The following is a 26,203-nucleotide window of genomic DNA, read 5'->3' as shown; positions in this document are numbered from 1 at the left end:
TAACTTAGAATTTATAGACCTTGAGGTTAATTAGTAAAGTCAGGTTTATGAAGTTTTGTAAACACATCCTCATAAAGCGATAAGATTAATAAGAAGAAATCAAAGAATATACAAGTATGTAGTACATCCAAAACTATTTTGGTGCTAAAATTTGGTTATATTGATCATAAAATGTACTGTAGGTGTTCTAAGATTTGCTCCCTTATTGTCAACTGTAAATGGTACTATGAAGGTTGATAATTTAGGAGGCTAAACAATAAGTAAATGCCCATTTTTATGTTGTTATAACGCGTATGAATTGATATATAACCAATCATACATGCATGAACGTGGATTATGTCTCATCACTAGCTGGCTGTTATAGCCACGTGACAAATGGTGAAGTTTTTAAATTTTACAGTCTAGCTTTAAGAAAAAGATACTTGCTCGATCAAACATAAACCTCAATTACGTTCAATTCAAATGGGGCACGTATCCTCTATGCAAATTAAATTCTAGATTTTTGAGATTATTCTAGGATATATATGATGGTAGAGTTGAAATGGTCACAAATTGGTGGATTTAAGATTGATCACGAGAATTATCCCTAGGTTTCATCCCCTAGGTAGGTGTATCTATGTTTTTTTCAATCAAACAACATTTTATTTTTTTATGGAGTACTTACGATTTTTGTATGTCAATTAAACGAGTAAAGACATGCTTAGATAATACTTGTAGATAATTACGTACAGTATGTACTTGTTATGGTTTGTGGAAAAATGTATGTGACTGGTTGATACATAAAGATATATATTAGACATCTTGTGCTAATTTGTTGGCCCTGTCACATTAGATAATAGTAATACGAATGCCAAATTATTTAAAGAAAATCAGATCAGTTTCAAACTTTCAATAGTTATTTATCATAATTCAATCATGCGAATCTCATTGTAATGATGGTCTGTTATTATCAAGTAAGAGGACCACGTGATAGACAAAAAAAACCACCAAATAAATTTGAATCATAATTCTCATTTTTGGTTAAGGACTTTTATTTTTAGACATCCCTCTAATGGTAGTAGATGAATATATCATATATATATATATATATATATATATATATATATATATATATATATATATATATATATATATATATATATATATATATATATATGCCACTATGTTCTTGTTCAATTGATCAATGTTCATCCATGATCAGTTGATCACAGTACAATTATAGCAAGAGCATATAATAAATCCACGATTTTACGTACTTTAATTTGGAATAACTATTTTCTTTTAAATAGATTAATTTTGGGTAAATAGCTACTCCGATCAGTATTAATTTTTTATATTTTTTTAATTAATTTGTATTTCAAAGTGTAAAATAATCAATTAGCCATAATCCTTGATCTCTACTATCGGACAATTTAATTAAAAGACGAAGAGAATTATAATGTAACAAAAATAAAAGTTACGAAGTATATAATTAATTTTTGCGATTGGATATATCATTACAAATGTCCTCACTCTAATTTCGATCAATGACTCCCATTCTTTGATCAAACACTAATTTAAATAACCGTGATTTGGGTGGATGATTGCAAAAAATATCAATGGTAAGAAAAAAGATGCACAAAAATTAGTGAATTTGGAAGTATGTCATGATTGAAGTTATTAGGAGTTTCTTTTTCTTCATAGGGTTTGTTACATAGCATGACTTTATAGGAAAGTGACAATGGCAGAAAATCCTAAATTCCTAATAATGAAAGTGATGAAGACTACAAAGTAAAAATATATTAACCACTTATCCCATCAAAATAATAATAAAAGGTGAAAAAAAAGGGGGTAAGTTTATCATGAGAAATTAATGAGATTGAGATAAACATCAACATGTTTAACACAATTGAATTTAAGATGATATACTTTAAGTTAATACTTTTTTTAGGCAGACAAGAGTCCATTATGCTTGCTTATTAAATAAGCTTTGTGATTATATATCCAATAGCTAACCAACATACCTAGTTTTTGTAATATCAGCAAAAAGCAATGTGAATTGAAATGAAACAAATTGGTATTATAAACCCAATTACCTTTTCAAAACTAAAGTTGTTACCACTGCGTGTGAGTTTGGACATTGTAAGTAGACTTGGTTTCTACTTAATTACGTAGTTTAATAAAAGTAAGCTCTTGACTAATTACAAGCTCTTTAACTTGTAGAATACGTGGCTAATAATGATCAATTCCAATTCTACTACTCCTTGTATCGAAAGATATATATAAAAGTCATAATATTCAGATTATTAAAGTTAAACGTATGTACAACGTAATTAAGTACTCGGCATATACAAAATACTGGCTTGTTAGTTCGTAGTAACTTTCTTATTTTAATGTTTGTGTGTACTTGATACAAAATACTTAGCATAACCATGTGTGTACAACATCTGGTTAAAGAGCAAATCCAAAGGTTATAACAATAATACATAGACTCAAATTTCCATATAGATTTCCATAAATACACAAATCCAAAGGTGACCAACAACATTATTTAGTTTCTTTACCCACCCAAACAACATAAAAAAAAAAAAAAAAAAAAAAAAGAAAAGGGCAGAGATAATATAAAACAACCACCTTCATTTTTCTGCATTATTTCTATCTCAAAAATACCTTCCTTCTTTCCTTCCTCCATTGTTAATTAGTTCTTCTTCATTTTCACTCAAAACTTTAGAGAGAAAAAGGGTAAAATGGGAAGAGGAAAAGTGGAGCTGAAGAGAATAGAGAATAACATAAGTAGACAAGTTACCTTCTCTAAGAGAAGAGCTGGTCTTTTGAAGAAGGCTAAGGAACTCTCCATCCTTTGCGACGCCGAAATCGCCCTCATCGTCTTCTCCCCCCGTGGCAAGCTCTATGAGTTCAGCAGCATTGAGTATTTTTATTTTTCTTTTTTCTCCCTCTTTTTTCATCTAATTCTTCCTCATTTTCCATTGAAGATGAACAAAAATAAATAAACAAAAGTAAGCACTTTCACCAGTGGCAATTGGACACGTGGAAGATCTAGGGTTTCTTAAAATTTCTAATTGTTTGGGTGTTTGCAATTTTGCATTGCACTTATAAAATTCTTAATACAAAATGGATATAATTACAATTCTATAAATTTACACCAACAATATAATTTATGAAATTTTACTTTTTTAAAATAAAAAATATGGTAATGGTAAAAAATGTGAGAGGTGTATGAAACAATATTTAGCTACTATAATTGTGATTATTTGGAATTATTGGGCTAAATTCTGGAATGATTTACCAAAATTCTAATTGCTTGTTTGTAATGCTTGTGATGTGATTGTTATTCTAATTATTTTAAGGAGTGAATAGTATAATTACTAATTAAAGGGATTATTGAAATTGAAATAAATAGTGTCAGAAGATCAATTTGTTTTGATTTTCCTCGGATTTTCTTGTAGTGGTTGCTTTTCTCTTTTCCCTCTTCTGTGTATGCTTCTCTCTCTGCAATTGTTTGCTTGTTTGCTCACTTTTTGTGCAAAATACTTCTCTTTTTATTTCTCGACATAGTCATAAAAGTCATAAAAGGCAAGTAATATAGACGGAATATTTATTTTATATTTGTTGTTTTTTTGATACCGAACCTTTTAATTTTAATCAATTAAGATAGCTAACTAGCACTCATATCAAGTACGGCGTAGTTGTTAATAACTTAGATTAGACTTCTACTATGTGTGATTGTATTATTATTTTCGGCCTTGTGCAGTTGCCTTCCGAAGACCCTCGAACGGTATCAGCGTAGTGGCAACACTATTGATCTTCATCATCATCACCAAGACCATGCCATTGAGGTTCAGACGCAGGTTTGAAAATAACGTGTACTAAACTTGTGATATATTAGCCACTGATCTCTTAAAAGGCTAAGGTTAGCTAGGTTAAGTTAAAACTACATCGATTAATTAATTAATTTAATAGATTCTTTGGAATGATTTATATTGACACTGTCATAAAATTTGATTGAGAATTAGTTGATTTTGATCAACAAGCCAATGATTTGTTGTTAGGCTAGTAAAGATTAGCTAAATTATAAGATCACCAATCTTAATTCAAAGTTTATATTCGTAATTTTTTTGGACTAAACATATCATTAATTTATTAAATGAAAATTAATCAAAGTGTAAAATATATATGCAAGTGCACCATAAGAATTTGTTATCCTTAATTAGATTTTGCTTAGTCTTGTTTAATCCATAATGTTACTTTACTTTGTATATATGCATCAAAATATTTTCTAATAGATTCAATTGTAAATATTTATAAATTGCATCAACACATACATGTTATATTAAGTATCTCTCCTTTTAACTTCTTATATACAGAGCTGGCTCCAAGAGATCGCGAACTTGGAGTCACAGTATGAAATTCTACAAAGAGCTCACAGGTCTACATTCCTAGTAGTTTTATGTTAATTACCTAGTAGTTTTGATTTGTAAACTTTATACAGCTTGTTTGCTGCAAATAACAATGGTTTGTCCATTTTAATGTCATTTCCATATATAATGAACTCATTCGTGGTAATTAATTTAAGCAACAATGTTTAATTTAATGCGACGATTTATTTGATAATTTAGGCAAATGCTTGGAGAGGAACTTGGAATTCTAAGCTTGAAAGACTTGCAAAGTCTTGAGAAGCAGCTTGAAGGAGCTCTTGCTCGGACTAGGGCAAGGAAGGTATATTCTTCAAACGTTAATTTAAGAGCATGTTTTCAAGATTGATGAAATAATTTGTTTACAAAATTCGGAAATTACATGTTATAATTTTTTTGACTTGGAAAATAGTAGCATCTCTGAAAAATTGCAGATAGATTTATGTTAGATATTAACATATGTATGTATGTAGTTAATATTGAGGGATAGAAATTGGAGTAATTTAACATAGCTACTTTAATTATATGATCAAATATTTTTCAAAAAAAATAAAAATGATATGATCAAATAATGTAACTAATTTCACCTATTTATAAGTCTCATATATATTCACTTAATAAACCTAATTGGCAAGCAAAATGTAATCTGAATATTGATGAATTATAATAGGCACAACTGACGACCGAGCAAATGGAGGCACTTCGAAGATCGGTAAGAACGCTGTCACTTTGTTATAGGATCTTCCTCAGATCATGAAGTATTCATAATCTTATTACAAAGATGTGTTATCTCATACGGATCGGTTTATATATATTATCAATATTGTTTATTCATAATTATGTATTGATTATAATTGAACAAGTACCATAACTAAGTCATTAACAATAACGTTTTGTGTTTTCTAGGAGCGCAAACTTGGAGACTTGAACAAGGAATTAAAGCTGAGGGTTAGTTTAATTTCCTTCAACTTTCATTAATCTTAAAAGGTGACAAAAAAAAAAAAAAAAAAAAAAAAAAAAGAAGTTTGTGATTGGTTTTTCAATCTTTTGTGTATGTAATGAATGCAGGTAGGAGATCATGGACATGGTTTTAGGCCAATGGATTTGAATTCTAATGGTTGCATCCAATTCATACACCCTTCTCAGTCTACCAATTTCGAGTATGATCCCGCTGTCTTGCAAATCGGATCCTACAAACCCGAGCCAGTTGTTCTAGATTATATAGGGTACGTAAATTATTCCTCCATAGATCTCAATATAGTTATTATCCCCAAAGCATATCCTTCAAGCGCGTTCTTGTTAATTGTTATATAATTTCATCAACAAATTAGACTTCTAGACGGTTAAATTCTCTCTCTTGTGTTCGGATTTTTTCGAGCAGGTATCCTCCCCAGTTTGCATCTCATGAGGATGAAGGACCGTCGAATGGCAGTCAAAGAGCTAGCTTGGGTAGTGACACTACTAACTTTCATCAGGCAGGGTGGTTGCTTTGATTAAGATGGTGCTCAAATACGTTATCACTATTATACTTTCTATAAGTATAACTCTACATGCTTTGTTTGACAAATTAACTTCTGTAATCTGATGTGTTTGGTGTGTTACATACGTGTGTTAACGCGATTACAATTACTATGTAGGGGAAAAAAAATGATGTTGTGTTACGTACTATGATTTCTTTCCTTGCAGTAAGTATATAGATTGATGTTCCTTATGGGAATAGTAGTGTTTTGGAGTGCTAAAGTACTACCATGACTTTCAACTGATTATGTGTGTATTGGTTATTTTGGATTATGTATTTGTTACAATAGTGAGTTTGCTAATGAAAACAATTTACGCATCAAAAAGGTACAGAGTACAAGAATGAGAGTTTTACAAATGAAAGCGATTAGTCTAATAAATAGGCTCAATAGTTCAGACAAAGACATAATTATCATACATGGCTCGTGGAAAATAATAATAATAACAAAAGCCGTTGATCTAGCATGTACCATCTTCAATAACATTCAGTCAAACCATCTGGGCATCACATGAACCTAAGATCTCAAAACTTTAAATATGATGCATGAAAATTTAACTCCAGTCGCCTCATGTGCCAAAGCTACGATCTCCAGCATCACCAAGGCCAGGAATAATGAACCTGTAGAGCAAATGAATTAGTAAGCCTTATGATAATGGTTCCATGTAAAGACGAATCATTACGCGAGAGCAAGAAATTAGTGCCTACCCCTTTTCATTAACAACTTCATCAATGATTCCAGTGTATACATGAATCCTGAAATTTAAGAGGACAAAGTTCAGTTCATAAATCAACCGCACATTACTCATTTTGAGTATAGACTACTAGGAAGAAAACTTTCATACCCTGGAAACTTTTCGCTGAGCTTTGTAAGGGCTGGAGGAGCAGCAACAGCTGAAATCTGTGGAAAATTTAGTTTACACAAGCTAAGCACTTTTCAAATTAAGAAAACCACAAATTTGCATTCATTGCGAAGAAGGGAAAATTTTAATGGGTCAAATTCATCAATTTCAGAGAACTGAAGCAACTTACCACTTTAATTTGCTTGTTTCCAACTCCACGTTCTTTTAACAGGTCGATTGCTTTAACTATTGTTCCACCTGAAATTTCAAATGAGAACTGTTTATAAACGTGTACACCATAAGAGTTAATGCAAGGGAAAAGAGAGATTTGTATGTCCTGGCAAAAGGAAGAAAAAAAAGAAAATGAAAAGATGATGCAGTTTTAATTTGTAGGTGCAGAGGATGGGTACTGCTAAAAGAACACAAGCATAATGTGCAAGTAGATTTATTACTGAAAACTAAATCTGAATGGCTGCTGAGTCCTGACAATAGCTCTTCACTGAAACACAAGTCAATTGATAATCACCATCCTAAATTAGGGAGGTTTATCAACAGGAAGGGGAAAATTAGCAAAAATATAAACATGTATGCATCTTGGAACACATGCTAAAAGGCTTCTCACATCTCTCTCAAAGCATCACTGCTAGAGAAATATTGAACCAATAGATAACATGCATGACGTTTTGAAGATTCTAGGCCTTGGAAAATTGATGAGTAGAAAAAGAGCGGGACTGAAAGAATGAACATGTTGTACCAGCACAATTTTAATCAAAACAATGAAATAACCAGCAACAACAAATATACTAATGCATATTGCAAAAGAAAGCGTCCTTGAAGCCTCAAGGCATCAAAGCAATATATAAAAAGTCAATTACCTGTTGCCAACATTGGGTCCACAACAAGTATTCGAGCTCCTTCAGGGAACTTTTCCGGCAACCTGGAAGACAAGATGTTCAGGCTTACATTATGCCCTTGGCTATAAATTTAATTTAGAATACAAAAGATCATAGATCAATAAAGCTACACCTACATAACAACATTCAAGAAATTACTCTCATATGCAACAAAAGTCAATTACATGTATAAAGCAGCAGAACAAAAAAGCACAACTTGTTAGCCACCAAACACTCAACAAAAGTATTTAAAAGGTAGGTTTTTTTCTCTCTTTAACCCACTTCATTCTTTACTTCACTTATTTTATGGGATTTTTTTTTGGGGGGTGAATTTATAGTGAATTAGGCCTCAAACATTAGATATCTAGATCCTAAAGAATGCAGCAGAAACCAATAGCCATCTGCTTTCTCCTTTTGCATAAAATGTCTTCTGGATAAGACCAGAAGACAGTATGCTCATCCTTAGATAAGAATCTTACTTGTTCAAATAGACAGTTGGCTGAAGTGTCTCCTCATCTCTGCTGACCCCTTAACATGAGACATGACATGAGCATTAATATTTTGAAAAACATATACAACACAGAACAAGTTATATAAGAGAGTAGTAAGGAACCTCGGTAAATAACTACTGCTTGAACCTAATCACTGCACCTATTTTCCTTAAACTCGAGTGGATATAATCATATAAACTTAACATACCTACATGATAGGTTGCCATTGAGGGTAGAATAGTGGCTGCATGCTCTGCAAGTGCAAGACCAGCTCTTAAAATAGGAATAACCTGCAAGATTAAAAATGAAAGCATTTAGGAAGGAAGCTATTGTTCGGAGAAAGGTAATGAGGCTCAGAATCTCAGATCACCAACTCTTTGAGATGCTTTAGGTCATTTTGCTTGTCAAGAATTTTAACCCACAACAAGGGTAACAATGTTGTGCAAGGATATATATTGATTACTGAAACATCCATCCCAGTATTATAGATAATTGACATTATTGACACATGATGACATTGGAAAGCAGCTGCTATGCATCTATAGTGAACACTCACTCATTCAATTCACTGTGTCCAATACAGAATTAAAATGCTGAAGAGATTAGCCGAAACTGTTCAGTTTGATACCAAAATGAAGAAGCACCAAAAGTAAAAGCTTCCAAACTGTGAGTTAACTCAATAGATAAAAAAATGATCCATAAATAAATGTAGTAAGTTACCGACTCTGCTTCCCAAACAACAACCCCAGGACACCAAATCCCTTCTCTAGAAAAGCAGGGATAAAAGTGGGATAGCAAGTTAATGATGCTTCTGTCATCCAATCATATAATACCACCAATTTATATCTGGAAGGAAACTCTCTACAACGCCACCACAAGGTTACATATATATGACTCCCCTTACAAGAAGAAATACTAAAGATCCGAAACTCGATACTTGCAGTGAAGAGTAGTCATCACACTGTTCCAAATATAGTAATGACCAAGAAAGAGCAAAAGTGCAACAATCTAAAGTCGATATTGGAGAAAGTGAATAGTTTTTTGTATGTTTTCTTGGAATTAAGATCTCTAGCAACAATTGCGGCAATTCCAAAATACATAAATATTCAATCTACATCTGTACACTAATACAACTCCAAATATGAGCTTCAAGAAATCTAAACTAGTTGTTCTCATACAAAAGCATTGAATGTAATATACATGATTAAGCAACATTGTCATTACCAGTAGTACTGACACAGAGACAGCATCTCCTACACAGACATAGTGTTCGTTAAACAATGAAGAAAACAAAAACACAATACATACTCACCGCCACAGGCTCCCTTGGATCAATAAATTCAACTTTGGCAACAGCGATAGGTGTTTGAATTTCCCCAGCAATAATAGGCTAAAAAAAGTTCATCAGAGTACAAAAATTAATGTGAGAAAGATATGTGACATGCAGATATCACACAGAGGAATAAACTCACCAACCAATCCCTTGAAGCTTCATACATTAGTAGCCTCCCCAACTCACCCATTGCATTCTCTACGGAGAGGAAATACATAGTATATATGAGAACTGCAACTAACATAATTCCAACGTTCAAACAGAACTACTTTTTGGAGTTGGATGGAGAAATTTATTGTTCATTGAAAGCTATATTGTTTTACAAATTATTCCCAAGTGTATAGTAGTGCAGTTCTTGCTTAACTAGACGATCTTTAGTACGTTAAATTGGCTTTATTATTACTGAAAAATCAAGAAGATCTAGAATCCCAACACAGATTTTTGCATTTACAAATAAATTCCAACACCCAAATTTTCAACAAAAGCAAAACGGTACTAGTATAATTAACTAGCAATATTAAGCTTTTTCCATTTTCCAATTGAACTATCATTTACATCCATATACAATGCAAAATTTTAGCCAAATGTACTGTTATACACACGATCTTTCAGCAACAGACTAGATGGACATTCTTCCACCTTTCTATACCGCTCCCTCTCTTGCTGGTTCTTGGGTTCTTCAATTTTCATATTGACCTAGCACCCCATCCTGTTCTGAACCGCATAGAAATTAGACTGAACGCAACCAATCTAAGACATTGCTTCATTTACCCTCTTTATGAGTACCTAAAAAGACAGTAAACAGCTATCTCTAAACAATACTATCAACAGTTCCACCCAAATATATTGTCTTAGTTTCACTGGATTCTTAGATACTATCAGATATCAACAAAACCTTTCCTTCCTCCCCTTTGGTAGATTCTATTCTCTTTATGATATATAATCACAATTCCGTAAAGGCTAGAGTTTCAAAAACAGACATCACCTTCAAGGTAATTTCAGTTGCAGCACCTATATATAAACTCTACGGATCCATTTCATTTGATGGAAAACACATTCCAGGAAAATAAATTTCCCATTTTCCATTGGTTGTAAAGGGTGGGAAACATTCCAAAATATTGGGCATAAGAACACTTCACCTCGAAACCCAATTTTGATACTAAAGAAGAAAATCAACATGCTGAAAAAAGCACATGCACCATCAGCTCAAGTTACAAATACAATCCATTTGAATTCTATGAGCTAAGTTACTCAAGCTCTTCAAGTCACCTCAAGTATCTATGTAGAATCCTTAACACTCAAATATGGGTATGGAACTATAGACACTTAACACTCAATTTTACACCAAAAGATAAATCTTTGCATCACAAAAAACCGAGATTGGACACTTGGACAAATATCCATGTCCAACACCACAAGTACCGGAGTTTGAGTAAGATAGTCATATCCTTAGTCTCAACATGCAGCAATAGCAGCATATTGAAATCACACCTATGAGCTCAATTACATACCATATAGCTAAGTTTTGCATGCATTGTCAATCTAAGTTACACTTATGAGCTCAATTTAGCTATCACAAATTTAAATTTTGCGTGCACGGACAATCTAAGCTATAGTAACTACACTCATGAGCTCAATATACTATAAATCTAAAGTCAGCATGTATATCAATCTAAGTTATAGTAATCACACTTATGAGTTCAATATACATACTATAAAACTATATATTTCATGCATTATCAATCTAAGTTATAGTGATCACACTCATGAGTTCAATTTACATACCATAAAACTATATCTTTCATGCATTATCAATCTAAGTTATAGTAATCACACTTATGAGTTTAATTTACATACCATAAACTAAATTTTGCATGCATAATCAATCTAAGTTATAGTAATCACACTTATGAGCTCAATTTACATACCACAAAACTAAATTTTGCATGCATTGTCAATCAAATTACAATAAAGATAGATTAAAGAAGAAAATCAACATACTGAAAACAGCGCATGGAGTCTGCTCGTTCCTAAGAACAGAAACCCAATGTTTAATCAACGGATGCGGCGGTACAAAAACCTGCAACAAAAGAACCAAAATTTCAATCAAATTAAACAAAAATTTGAACATTCTAACAAAAACCCATATTAAATTCAAAGAATTCCCACAAAAACCCATCAATAAAAACACAGAAATTGAACACTCTAACAAAACCCAGATAAAATTAAGGAATTCCCACAACAACCCATCAATCAAAACAGAGAAAATTGAACAAATAAACAAAACCCCAAATCAAATTATGAAATTTTCCAATAACCCAATAAGAATATTAACAGAAACATTGAATAAGATTAGAAATTACAAGCATTCTGTCATCAGACATGAGAGGTTTCTGATCAATAGTAGCACGACAATTAACAGAAAGAGAAGGAAAACGGCGGGGTTGAGGAGTGAGAGAGTGGCGTGTTTGGGGTTGAGAGAAAGTGAAAATAGTGGGAGTTGAAGTTGGGGTTATGCATTTTAATTCCCACATTTTTTTTTCTTACTTATTAGAGTGAGGAATTCTAGTTAAAATCGCCTTTAGAAATAGAAAGAAAATAATGGGAATTTTTGGATATTCAAAAAGAAGATAGATTGACAGATTTTGTTGAGTTTGGGAAGAAGACAGGAAATTTAGTGCAGAGAAAAAAGAAATTGGGGCCAAAATTGCACCAATCCTGTGAGGGTGTTATAATCAATAACTGTGAGAGGTTTTGTTTGGTACAACAAGGGTACATGCATATTTTCCTTTGTTTAAGTACTAACATGAGACCTTTCAAAAAAAAAAAAAAAAAAAAAGTACTAACATGAGAGGTTTTAGTGAAATTTATATGCACTCGGGTGTATTTAGAGTTAGGTTGAATTTTTATAAATATTTTTTTTTTTTTTTTTTTTTTTTTTTTTTTTTTTTGGCAATAAGTGCATTCAGTCATTAGTACTCCGATCTTTGAATTTTATAAGGTCAGATTTGACTACAAATGATTATTATACTTATCAACTATACAATTTTTTATAAAGTTTATGGCATTTTAAAATGAAAATAGAAATATCATACGGAGTAGTATAATCTTGTTAGGTCAATCTAACACTATAGTCCTCAATCAAGTATTGATCGACCTAAATCCATATAATCATTCAACATGAAGCTAAGTTATGAACCAAATGTTACCATTAGGCCCATTCACGTGACATCAAACTTTATTTTGTTAAACTTATTTTTTTCATGGATATTAATAAATTCAAATGATAAGTTAGCTTAGTTATTACTAATTTAGACTTATAAACTTATCTAAATTTAATTGTGTATGAAATTGTCTAGATAAAAACATCATTTTCTCTAAATTAATATGAACTTATTATCATAACTTATTTTAAATATCTTATCTAAACTAAATTAAATCATTTAGGGCCTAACTTGCAAAATTTTAATCATCAACTCAAGTTCAATTTACAACTAAATTTTTTTGTTTTTATAAATTCTTACTGAAAAACACAAATAAAATGTAACCTCATATGGATACTATCCTGTTGTATATTGATAAAATTTGTATGATACGAAGTATTCGATTTGTTTGACTACTGAGACATTTGCAAAATACTAGTAATATAAGACTTTCTATCATCAAAACGTAAATTATATATATGTATGTATCATGACCCAATTAACTTCGAATGTGTTTTAATTTAGGGAAGGTAGCTAGCTTAAATAGAGTTAAATGCTTCATATATAATAAACCCAGTTTCCATCTTCACGACTTAATTATCGTTATTGTTTGCGTGCTTATTCAGGTTGAAGAAGAGAGTATAAAAGCACATTCATGGGTGCAATTGTGCAAATGGAAGACATTAAAACTTAAAATAAACATTTTTTTCATTATTATTGAATATATGCATGTTAGTACTGTTGTATAGGGTAAGGAGGTAAATTAATGTAAAAACTTGTTACAAATAAAAGATGAAGTGTAACTAACTCAAAGATACAAACAAGAAAGAAAGTATAATCAACTAAAAATATTGATAAGTGTAACTAACTCAAAGATACAAACAAGAAAGAAAGTATAATCAACTAAAAATATTGATAATAGTTGCTTGTTTGATTACTTGCATTGTATTCTCCTTTAAAACTCGTCATTCACTTTATTGGAGATTTTTGAATGATCCATGTAAATTTGAACAAAAAAAAAGTGACATATTATCGAAAGATTGTACTAATGGAATCAATTTCCGAATTTTACAATTTAATTTACGCAGGTTGAAAATGGAAGATCTATAATAAGACAATCAAATAAGACTATTATAAATATATACTTAAATAATTTAGGGACATAGAGATCGAGGTAGTAATTTAGTGAGTAAAAAAAAAAAAACTCCTAGATGATACAAAGTTTTAGATGATTCAAGTGCCACATGCATGAAATCGTACATACACCTTAACCTCATACATCATCGCTCATTGCTCATCCGATCTGAAACTATATATTATACGATAATCGAAGCATAATGTTCATAAATTAGCTGGTAATCATATTAATGAAGTTAAAACCAGCCAATTTAATCAACTATGCATTAGTAAGACGCCTAATTCTGCTCTCTGGTAATCCAATAAAAAGATCTGTTTCCACGTCCGAAATTTGGCTAATTGTATCTTCAGATGGTGATGCATCTTCTGCTATTATTGGCTGCGATCTTGACTCCTTTGGCAGCGTTTCATACTGTCAATTTTATTACCGTATTATATAAATCATTATGCAACACCTTCATTTAATTTCATATACAAGTTTATACAAAGAGGACGAAAGAAATAGGTGGAGCTGGAGCAACCCCCAACTCGAAACTTTGAGATCCTAAGTTCGAGTCTCATACTCCATACCACCAAGTACTTGACAAGGTGGTTTAATTTGCGTATTTGCATGTAGGCCCAATAATACAGTACCATGGTTTCATAATATAAATAAAAAGAGCTCACCTTTTCAGTAAGCCTAGTATTTTCTGCAGCAAGATATTTCTCCTGTCATTACAGAAAATCATCATTTATTAACATAAAATCCTTCATAAATAAATCTCATATTACATTTTGAAAAGATGGAACTAATCACAGTAATAAACAAAGTACCTTTTCTCTCAACTGCTTTATTTGTTCATTGAAAACTTGATTCTGTAACAACACAACATATGTAACAAATTAAACTATTTTTTTTTTTTTTTTACAAACTTATTAAACTAAGAAGCAGACAAAATTTATTAAAAAAATAGGCAAGTAAAATTATAGAAAATAACCTTTCTTGCTCTGATTTTGCTAACGCTTCTTTCCAACTGGCTCTCTAGCTGCTGCAACTCTTCTAAACTGCATGACCCTAAATTTTCTCCCAAGAGTCTCCTGAAAATAATACAGCAGTACAGTAATCAACATTAATTGTTGTTCGAGTTGTCAAATTATTTGTGAAATGTAATATTATCTACCGTTTTGAAGCTTCAACTGCCTCTATCTTCTTCACCAAAGTCGCGGTTTCTTCCTTTAAGTTCTGCAATTTTATGGAAAATTAATACTTCGTACATAGTTTAGAAGCAGCATTATTCTACTTCTACAGAGAATTTAACTGTCAAATAAGTACTATGGCTGACCATAGAATATAATGTAACCTGAATATGGGCTAGGGCTGACGAACTAAGTAGTCATTTGAATATAAATAGTTGATCAAAACTAAAATATTGCTAATGAAAAATGCACATACATCAGGAAACTTATGATGCGTACAGTGATAATGAACAACAATTTATTCTTTTCATTCAGCACATAGTTTACAGGCCCTGGCTTGTAGAGTAGGCGGTCCGAGGTTGGTAGCTGGCCATATTACTTACAGGAAACCACATCAATAACAGTCCAACTTGATCATGTAGTAGTCTAAGATCAAGCTAACATTATATTGCATGATACATTGACGTCACAGCTAATAGCGGATCCATGCAGTATGGTAAACTTGTGACATCTTTTCCTTATATTATACAAAGTAATTTTCATGAACAATGATATAAAAGATTAAAGAAGAGGCTAAATAAACCTGCATATTTTCTTCAGCAGATGCTTCTCTGGCAGGTTGGACTTCTCTTACGTGCCTCTGATATCGTCCTATTGTATCCTGCATACTAATTAAGAAGGTTTTCATCCATTACACTTAGTTACCAGCTATTAAAAAAAATTACAAAAATATATCATAAACCAACATATGATTACTAGGGTTCTTCTAGAAGAACTAAGCTAACATGTATACAGAATGATAAGAAAGCTTGCTCTTCTTGAGAGCCTAAGTACTTATGTGTCAATTCGAGTGCACGTATTGTAAATGTCATTGATAAATTAGATGGATGTGTATAAACTATAAGGTAATGGAGCCTCTTCATGTTTCTTTCTCTCCTCCGGCCACAACTTTCTACACGAAGTTAGCACGACTATCATAACCATAGGCCACCATCTTTAACTTTAACTTCAACTCTTTAAAGTGGCAAGATTAAAAGATGCATATAATTTATAAAGGTTGAAATTGAATGGCAGAAGCCTAATCCATGGTTTTTTTAATGACCATTTGGTTTATCAAACAAGAGTTAAAAGGATGAAATTTGAACTCTTAAAGAATTTCATTATATTATTAACCTGTTAATCAACGGATTTGCTGCATGGATTTAGATCAAATGCACGCTAGACCTTAAAACTAGAACAAATTACACACCAAGGTAAGTAACATAATGCAAAATGCAACAATTGTACAAACAAATAAAAGATTGAGTCTTAAGCTGAATTACGCGAAATCATGAAACAGTATCAAATGAATCAGCTATGTAGCCAGCAAGTGTGGTTGACAGAAGAAGCTCTAAGATAGAATGAAATGAGAAGTAGGGTCCTAATTTGTAAAGGAGCAAAACACGTCATATGAACGTGCATTACTTTCCTAGCTTGGTTGTAAAGATGAAAGTGGTGTCATTTCATGCCTAGCCAAAGCTCTCAAAATCATAGCCACAAAGTAGTTTGAGTACAACTAACTATGATCTTAAATCGATCTCCAAACAAAATCATGAAAAGTTGAACTTAAGTGCGTACTCGGCCAATCAAAATGCTTCTTGTGCTAACAATGTCAATATGTCTACTCTCATACTAGAGCTGAGGTTGATCTCATATTCTCATCTAGATAACAAAAAAAATAAATCTCATCAAATCAAAGTTAAACTAGCAACGTGACAATTTAATCTAGATGGATAGGGTGACTGACGTTTGTAAAAACAGTAATCGTAATATGATGTGTTGATGGAGAAAGAATTTGAGGAAGGGAAAAAGTATAGAAATAGCAAGAACTTACCACTTCTTTTTTTGGAATATATAAGAATAATGTGGTCTAGTTCCACATCATAATATCTATTGACAATGAATTCGATACTTTCAAACAAGTTGAGATGAGTTTTAGGTGAAATACTGAAGTTGACAATACCGATACGAAGGAGACATCTATTATCTAAACTCACTTCTATGGAATTGCATATATATTACTTTTAAACAAATACTCCCTCCGTTTAGACGTTAAACCTTTTTTCACTAAACATATATTAGCAATGATATAGTTTTTTATTAACATAATAACAACATATTTTATCATATTCATTCCTTCTCTAAATTATCTTTTCTAGGTTGAGAAATTCGATATTTTTAAACTAAAATTACTACAAATTATTTTTACCTACCCATTGGATCTCCTTAAAAGGCAACTCTACAATAACGAAAAATGTACTCTTACCAAATATGGGTTTGTCTGGGAGCGTGGAAACACTGATAGCAGCAACTTTGTACTACCCCCCTTTATAAAGCAAGGAATAACACTCAAATTTTGTACGATTTATATATTTTTCTATATCTATACAAGTAAATTATTAGTAATTCCTTTGTTATTTTTTAGAAAAATATAATAATTTCCTCCATTTAGGAGACTGGAAGAAGTACATGAACATTGTTTCTACCAAAAATAATGTATGGACCCTTACTTTGTCAGTTCAGAAATGACCTATCCTTATCCTTTTTTACTACTTGTATATGATTTGGAATCAAATTTTTCATATTATATATATTCAAGGAGTACAAATATACCTGGGGTTGTGTGATTAATTACATCATTAATAAAGCTAATTAACAAGAGTTTATGAACTTCTTCATTTTTTCAGACATGTTTTTATTCTAATCATAACACATGGAGTGCATACAGTTTTAAATCTTTGAATTAATATACTAGGAGTATGTACAAAAAATCAAGAGACTCAAGGCAATTTTTACTATGTCCTTGTATTAATTTATCTAATTGAAACTAAGAAATCAAGTGTAATCTTTTCATTTGACTGAGAGTTTAATAAGAACAAGTAAAAAGGTATATACTTAATATAGGACCATAATATGTAAATTTTATATACTTTGTGCTTGTATACAAGTGACTACATGAGCTTAAATATGTTATAATACTTTCACCATTGGTTCTTTCCGCCATTCTCTTTCACATTTGACCCCCACACAAAGCGCTCACCAAGCTACAACCATAGCCAAAGCTTCACACAAGCACTAATGCAAACCCGCGACACATCTAGGAAAGGTTTGACAACGATTCCGGTTTCATCAATAGTGTTCAATTATTTACATGTTTCATCTACCTAGAATTCCAATCAAGTAATTTAACCATGTCCGCCCAAAAAAAATTCTGTTAACATAGGACAACCAATAGATCAACCATTAATTTGACAGTGCACCAAATGGTCACCTGTACGAGTGACCATAAATTGTCCCGCTTGTATTAATGTGGGTACTAATTTGATAAGGTGAGTGTATAAGAAATGATAAAATAGCATAAGTTGATTGACTATGTCTATGTAGGCTAAATTGTAGTTATGTGGTGGACATGTTTAAGAAAACTAGCTAATTGTAATAGAGTCCATAAATTTGAATGCAGTGAAGTACGAAAGTAAATACTCCTCCCTCTGTCTCAATATATAGTTCTTATTTGTGTTTTTTCACGGTATTTAATAAATGGGAGGAAAAAGTGGATTAAGTATATTAAAAGTGGACAAAAATTAAACAAAAGTACCAGACAAGTGGATAATTTAAGGGAAAAAAAAGTGAAAAATACATTATAGACAAAAGTTAGAGAGAGAAAGTGGAAAAAAGAACAAAACAGGTGGATAATTTAAAGGTAAATTAAAAAGTTCAATGAATAAAGTTAAAAAAAATTAAGGTATAATAGTATTTACATACTATCTAAAAATGGAATCAGGAACAACATTTTAGGTCTCTAAAATAGGAAAGAGCAGGAATTATAATATGGAACGTAGGGAACACTAAAAATAAATGTGACTTTTTAACGGAATGAAACTTACCTATATTGAAAATAAAATTGACCCCCTCTATCTATTAATGTGTAGTAAGTATTCCCATCAATATAGTGAATCATGATGAGCCAAAAACAGATTATCTACAATGAATCAATGATCCTATAGCTCATTAAGAGCATTTTGACTTTCCTTTTCTGAATTAATTTTACTTTTGTACCCATTGTGCTAGTACATTTGACTTTTAGGTAAATTAAGGGGAAAAAATGGAAGAAATAGAAGGAATTGAAGATGAAATGGTAAATGCACTAGCCTCATTAAATATTATTGATTATACTAAACTTTATTCTTAATTCTTCATTCAATAATTAGAAACAAATGTTGATGATCTATTGGATATAATGAAAAAAAAGAATTAACATAATCCCCACCATTGATTATTAATTAAGAAGAAGTCATAATTCTCCACTACACTTTTTGATCTTGGTCTGATTTTCCTTATAAAATTTCTCTATGAATTAATGACAGATTATTTAACATCTTAACACAAAAGATTAAATGCAATTTCCCAGCAAATTAAAAGATACAACACATCAGTTAGTTTGGAATGAAGCAAAATATTGATGAAAAAACCTTTCAACCCTAAAGGGAGTGTAACTAGAATATAGTACAGTAACCCTAATATTGACAAAATGTTTTCCCAAAATTTGACAAAAAATGTTTGAAATTCCAAAATTCTACAAACAAAATTCATACAAACGACCCCCAATTAATGAAAGATCTATTTAGTATATATCCACTCCCTTTTTTATTGGGTAAAAAAAAAGTCAAGATGTACGCAATCTTATCTGACTATCCTTAACCAATAACCAAAACCGATACTATTTCCAAATCTAACGATCTTACTAATTTCTCATTTAATGATATAATCAGCAAATAAATTTGTAAATTCACAATATATTGAAAAAAAAAAAAAAGCAAATTAAAAAACATACCTACAACTTGCAAATTCATAAAGCTTTCCTCTAGGAGAAAAAATGATGAGAGCAACTTCAGCATCACAAAGAACTGAGAGTTCAAAAGCTTTCTTCAACAATCCATTTCGACGCTTCGAAAACGTCACTTGTCTGCTCGTCGCATTCTCTATCCTCTTCATCTGTGTTTTACCCCTCACCATCTTCTCCTCTGTCGAACCCGGCCACGAACAAAATAAATAAAATTCAATCAATTTCTATGAACAACATAATTTACACCCAAAACCAAAAATATAACTCAACAGTTGACTTACCAAAATATGTTTATATTTTCTACTAAAAATTATAAAAACCCAGAAAATATGGATCTCTAAACCCAGATGAAAAAAAAAAAAAAATCCAAGAAATATAAAAACTTATATTTATATATAAATATTTATAAAAGAGAAATTTGACACCACCCCATTTTTTGTATTTTTTTTTTTTTTTGTTGAGATTTTTAATTTTTCTGGGTATAAACCAGAGAAAGCAGGTGGTTGTGATTGATTTATTCTTTAAAATAGCTTTATAATGGGTTTATTTGTGAAAATGAGTTGCCTTTTTTGGTAGTAACTATCAATGGGGTTATATAATTTTCTCTCAGTAGACCCACCTTTCCATTTTCATCATACTTTCTCTCTCTAGAAATAATGCCATTTTTTACTAATTTGAAAAAAAAAAATGAACAAGTTGTTCAAAATACAAAACCCCTATTTATGTACTGTAATAATGAAAAGGAAAGTTTTGGTTTGCTATATCTAACCAACAAGTAGGTAAAAAAGCTAAAGAGAAAAAAAAGTTACTGTAGTTTTTTATTATCTAACCTTGATGTGTTTAATATTTTACCTCAAAAGGAGTAAAAAAAACCTCAAACTTTAGCTTGTTTTGACAAAACCTTGTTGCTAGATTTGTTAATGGAAGTACCAACAAACCTGAGGGTTGAGATAAGATTGATTTGTGGAAATAGCAATTATTTGAAAACATGGGAGGAGGTGTATAAATGGGAATCATGCAATTTCTGGAAATTTAGAGAAATGAGAAAGTGGGTAAATTAAGATATTGAGGGAATCCATTTTTCATTTACTTTGTATTATTTTATTTTTCACTTGTTGTAATTTTTAATTAAAGATTTTTAAAGATAATGTAATGTAAATTAATTATAGAACGTCTTTACGCATTTTATTGGTATAATAGTGATGATAAACTTATTTCTAAGAGAGTGGATAAGAGCATCCAATTTTTTTAGTATGTCGATAAATTAACTGTGTAAATAATTTGATGATATTTTTTTTCATGAAATTGATTTTTGTACTTAAGATTATCCTTTGTTGTGCGGTTGATAAATGTATTAGTGTGCCGTTGAATTATAATTTTGTAAATAGTAGTGGAGAAGTTAATTTAAGAAAATGCTTCAATGTGTATTGTGCAATAGAATTTGGATTCGACATGGAAATAGTCTAAAGCAGCACTGATTTTATTGAATGGATAAATCAAACGATATAAATACCGTACAATTTACTCTGTTGATAGATATGAAACTACCACACAGCACTGATTTTTATTCAATGGATTATTCAAATTACATAACACTAATTTTTTTTGGATGTAGCATTAAGAAATTTTTATAAAACGTTTTGAATAAAACTAATTAGACAAAGACGGGAAGACACTACAAAAAAAAAAAAAAAAAAAAAAAAAAAAAAAAAAAAAGTATCCTTGACCCTTTAAAAATGCTTTTGAAAAAAATCTCACACTATGTTTAAGTTAATACATAAATGAGAAAATTTAATGCATACGGAGTATAAATGAGATAATTAATTTTGAAACACTAATTACCCATTACTTTAGATATAAATAAGTAATTAAATAGAAAGAGTGTAACTAGATACATACTTCCTCCGTTTTTTTATAGTTGTAACAGTCTGATATTTATACTATTTATGTGTTCCACTTTAACTAGCTTTAATGATTTATAGTTATGCAAAAAATATAATCAGGTGAGCTCTTGTTAGATTCGTCTCGATTTATACTACTTTAATATCAAATATTTATAATTTTTACATATTAGTAATTAAACATATTAACGATTGAAAGCATGCATCGACAAGCGTGAAAAGAGAAGTGTCGTAACTATATAAAAAAAATTGAGGGAGTATTTTTTTTTGTAGTGTTTGTTAAAATAAAAAAATGGGGAAAAACAAAAAAAAAAAAACTCCTTTGAGAGAATTAATAACTTGTTTAGCCGACATTTTTTAGAGCATTCGGAGCGCCACGTAAGAAATATACTTATTTCGACCAATAAGAAGAAAGATTTGTATTTTATTTTTGAATTAAAAAATTATGTCGCCACCTAGATAAGAGTAACGAATTAGATTTGATATATCTAAAATTTTAATGCCACGTAAATTATAATCCACGAATTAAATTATTTTAATGAAAACAAATAAAGTAAAAATATAGAAAAAGATAAATTTATTAATTCAATACTACGAGTATAAGAAATCCAAAAAAAAATATACTAATAAATATTTAAATGATAAACCCTTATAATAAATTTGATACCTATCATTATAAGATAAATTTTGATAGTATTTATGATAAGAAATACAAATTGTTCGTTTATTAAAATTAATTAAAATTTGTGATACCAACCATTATAAATTGACACATCATACTACACAAACAAATTTCGTATCAATAAAAAACCTCATCAAGTGAATTTTGTGTTAGTAATTTTGTGTTAATTTTTGGCACCAATAGCTGGGTGATTTTTAGCTTAATTTTTAAAATCCTGTGTTTAAATTAGTATTTCTAATTATTACTTACATTGTATTAATTTGGGATACTCAACGATTATATGTTTATGTTTTATTTACTTAATGTTTTTTTACATGCAGATCTAACACATCATACAACACAAATAAAATTTCGTATCAATACAAAACCCCATCAAGCGAATTTTGTGTTAGTAATTTTGTGTTTGTTTTAGGTCATTAATGTTCGGGTAATTTTTAAAATCTTATGTTTAAATTTATATTTGTAATTATTAGTTACATTGTATTTATTTAGGATACTTAACGATTATTTGTTTATGTAATGACATACGATTAGATGTCGTATACTTAATATATGGATGACTTTAGTTATTTTTTGAGATGATTGAAAAAATTCCAATGCATAGATTTGATTTTATATCGCAACAATTTTTCATTTATGGGTAAATATATTGATTTATTTTATATAAATGTAAAGATTTAATTTATATCAATTTCAGTTTGGCTAACATTTCACGGTTCAAATTATCCATTAATGTAGTAGGTTGGTTGTGGACGAGATTGGTGATTCTACCCAAATAAAAGATATGGTAAAACAATGAATAATGATTTATGATTTAAATTATTAAAAATTTATCATTTCACATCAAAGATTTTATATAACGGAAAAAATATCATATTTACAATTTATTTATACTTAAAAAATTCATTATAAATTATAGTAAGAAAAAATAAAATATTAAACTTTTGTAATTTTATCTGAAATTATTAAATACAATAAATCAAATAATTAAAAATTTTAGATGAAAAAATCCTGCATCGGACTTTTATCTAGTCTTAAATATGAAGAAATTTTTCACTGAAGTATTTTTGATTTTTAAAAAGTGTGGCAAATGATACTGTAATAAAGAGGTGAAATTTGTGTCAAAAAAAAGAGGTGAAATAAAAAGAGGAAAATACTGTAATAGGAATAGTGTATGTATATTAAGGAAAAACGTCAACGTCGTCCGTACAATGAGACCAATGAGAAATCGAAAACGCAAAGGGGTGACAGATGCTCATACTGTCCCGCTAAATACCGTGTCAGAGACTTTCATTTCTCCTCCTTTTTCTTTTCATTTTTATTTTCTGATATTAAATGACGACCCTCTCCTTTTTTATTTTTTATTTTTTATTTTTTATTTTTTATTTTTTTATGTAGTCAGTATTCAGTACTACGAGTAATATTGATTCAAGGTCCATGTAGTTTGGATTCAGCTTACATTAACTAATGTAATCATTATTAAGCATCAATATATAGGCAATATAGCCGATTAAGTGAATTTATCATGTATTCTTAAATTAATACTCAATACTCTATAACGAACTTATCATTGTTTGACATCAATATAGTCGGATTGTCAAACTTTGATTGGAAGATCACTGATCTTGATAATCTTTTAATTCTATCTATTGGTGTCATGTTAAGCGGGAAAGGGATAGTGTAGCTCGTCATTTAACCCGTATTGTGCCTTTTGGTTTTGAACAAATTTGGGAGAACCATAATCCTTGTGAGGTATTTCCATATGTATTAATGGACACTTTATTAATATAAGACACGCCATTCGTTTTCCTCAAAAATAAATAAGTACTTGTACTCCATCTATTAAATACTTTGTGTATTAATTCAAATGGTTATGCGTATCATTACCCATTTATATCTGATCATATATCGGTAATTCCATATATGCAAAATTTACCTAAGCAAAAAAAAATAATAATAATAAAAAAAAAAATGTAGTGTACTTTTAATTGTATGTATCAGTGTGTACACTCAAGTGCATGTAAGAAACTCTCGATCACACATTACAACTCTTTGTCTCTCCAAATAGAGCGCGTGAGAAAGTTCTAGAATGTCATCAGTTGATGAATCCCCACGCCCCACCACCACCCTCACGGCGGCCCCACCAAGGCCTTAGCCCAATTGAAATTCACGTGCACCACGCTCAATGCATGCTTTTCCTTATATGCCCTATTTACGTGGGCCCTCATTTTGATTGGTCTTCGCATGGATCAAAATCAAAGGGTCCTAATTCCATGTCATTAGATATTTATTTTAAATTTACCCTAATTTGTCATAATTAATTTAATTGTGTAATTTATAATCAATTTCAAAATTGAACCACAAACATATTTTTAAGCTATTGATCTAAAAGAAGCAGTTGTTTGTACGGAATGCTAATAATTAGTAAAAATTAGCTGTTTGATAAAGTGGTGGAAATTTAAACGAGTTTATCCTGAGCGTCATTGAGATACGTGGCAATGTTTGATTGGTTTGTTTAAAAAAAAAATCTATTTAATCGTGTGATTATCTATTTATTTGCAAAATCTAGCGTAAAACTGCAGCACATAGGGGATTGAAGTCACGTCATTTCACTCGTTTTGCACTAAAAAGAAAAAAATGGGTCCTCATGTGGACATCCATTGTTGAGAATAGCCATTCCCATTTATGGGAACTTTCTCCTATTGAGCCATGGGGGCATAGGGGACAATTTTTTCATGAGAAATTTACCATCTTTGTATTTTGAATTACTGACAAATTCATTTTTCAAGCTTTGCAATGCATAAACTTTAATTGTTATTTATTAGAAATATAAATACATTACGGAAAAAAATAAATAATAAGAATAACCCAGACAGCTCTAATTAGAAAACTAAAAGTTGACTAATTAAAGATCAAGAAAGCCAATCTTATCTATAAGGACATCTTTTAATCTTCAATTGTGCAATGTCTTGTACTTTGTAAATGCAATCAAATTAATAGGGATCATTAAGTTATTGTCTTCTCTCTCAACCATAGAGTCATAGACCAATGTAAGAAAAAAAATATAATACAATATTTCCCTACTTTTTAAAAAGCTGAAGCAAACTCTTATATAGTGTGCGAACATTTATATCCCTAACATGTTTATTTACTAATTTGTCCTTATTGATGTTAAATGTCTTTTTTTTTTAACTGTTATGATTAGTGTGCGGACATTTATACCCCTCAAATTATTTATTTTCCTCTCATTAATATTAACTGTCAGCATCTGATTAAATTTGTGATATAAGATCAAGTTGAAAAAGCTCCTCCAAAAAAAAAAAAAAATTGAGTAGTATGGAGAGAGAGAGAGAGATATCTAGTAAAAAAAAAAAAAAAAAAAAAAAAAAAAAGATTTTGTCAATGGCCAATTCAATCATATGACATTGCTAAATAAGTGTAAGCATATATAATCAACTGTGAGACATATCTTCATGAAAATTATGTGATGTAGTGTACAGTTTACTATGGGGTATTATATTCATTTTTACCGACTACTAGTTAAAATGGTTATATTCAAATTGGGTCAAATTAAGATCATTGCTTATAGTATACACAATTCATCAAGTTAAAACATTTTCAAACTAACTATATGAAGTCTATAAATGTTAATATGTTATCCTCTCATGATATGCACTACTGCACTAGTAATCATAGTATACACAAGTTACATATTCCGTTATATGTACACTATTA

The 26,203-nt window shown here is 30.4% G+C and overlaps 3 protein-coding genes across 4 annotated transcripts; 1 reads left to right on the top strand and 2 right to left on the bottom strand.

Moving 5' to 3' along the window:
* The first annotated feature begins 2,200 nt into the window (after window positions 1-2,200).
* LOC110685383 (truncated transcription factor CAULIFLOWER A-like) lies at window positions 2,201-6,174 on the top strand. 2 transcript variants are annotated; one of them, XM_021861911.1, is made up of 8 exons: window positions 2,206-2,908; window positions 3,752-3,848; window positions 4,365-4,426; window positions 4,617-4,716; window positions 5,083-5,124; window positions 5,319-5,360; window positions 5,481-5,638; window positions 5,794-6,174. In XM_021861911.1, the coding sequence occupies exons 1-8, from the start codon at window positions 2,727-2,729 to the stop codon at window positions 5,903-5,905; spliced, it is 795 nt and encodes a 264-aa protein (XP_021717603.1). In that variant the 5' UTR covers window positions 2,206-2,726; the 3' UTR covers window positions 5,906-6,174. The 2 variants fall into 2 exon arrangements, with proteins under 2 accessions (XP_021717604.1, XP_021717603.1); XM_021861912.1 differs by lacking the exon at window positions 5,083-5,124 and having other exon boundaries at window positions 2,201-2,908.
* A 105-nt stretch (window positions 6,175-6,279) lies between these two features.
* On the bottom strand, window positions 6,280-12,243 carry LOC110685382 (uracil phosphoribosyltransferase-like). Its single transcript, XM_021861910.1, has 11 exons — window positions 11,851-12,243; window positions 11,489-11,567; window positions 9,627-9,685; window positions 9,467-9,544; window positions 8,363-8,444; window positions 8,143-8,191; window positions 7,646-7,707; window positions 6,961-7,028; window positions 6,774-6,829; window positions 6,637-6,684; window positions 6,280-6,549 (listed from the first exon to the last, which is right to left on the bottom strand). The coding sequence occupies exons 1-11, from the start codon at window positions 12,019-12,021 to the stop codon at window positions 6,498-6,500; spliced, it is 804 nt and encodes a 267-aa protein (XP_021717602.1). The 5' UTR covers window positions 12,022-12,243; the 3' UTR covers window positions 6,280-6,497.
* A 1,554-nt stretch (window positions 12,244-13,797) lies between these two features.
* On the bottom strand, window positions 13,798-20,510 carry LOC110685381 (MADS-box protein SOC1-like). Its single transcript, XM_021861909.1, has 8 exons — window positions 20,167-20,510; window positions 19,874-20,063; window positions 15,587-15,671; window positions 14,988-15,049; window positions 14,805-14,904; window positions 14,641-14,682; window positions 14,494-14,535; window positions 13,798-14,239 (listed from the first exon to the last, which is right to left on the bottom strand). Exons 2-8 carry the CDS (start codon window positions 20,053-20,055, stop codon window positions 14,087-14,089), a joined length of 666 nt encoding a protein of 221 aa, XP_021717601.1. The 5' UTR covers window positions 20,056-20,063; window positions 20,167-20,510; the 3' UTR covers window positions 13,798-14,086.
* Between the last annotated feature and the right edge of the window lie 5,693 nt (window positions 20,511-26,203).

Source organism: Chenopodium quinoa, unplaced genomic scaffold, assembly GCF_001683475.1.
Source record: "Chenopodium quinoa cultivar QQ74 unplaced genomic scaffold, ASM168347v1, whole genome shotgun sequence".
NCBI lineage: Eukaryota > Viridiplantae > Streptophyta > Magnoliopsida > Caryophyllales > Amaranthaceae > Chenopodium > Chenopodium quinoa.
Note: the sequence above shows the minus strand (reverse complement) of the source record. Positions and strands in the feature narration are given on the sequence as shown.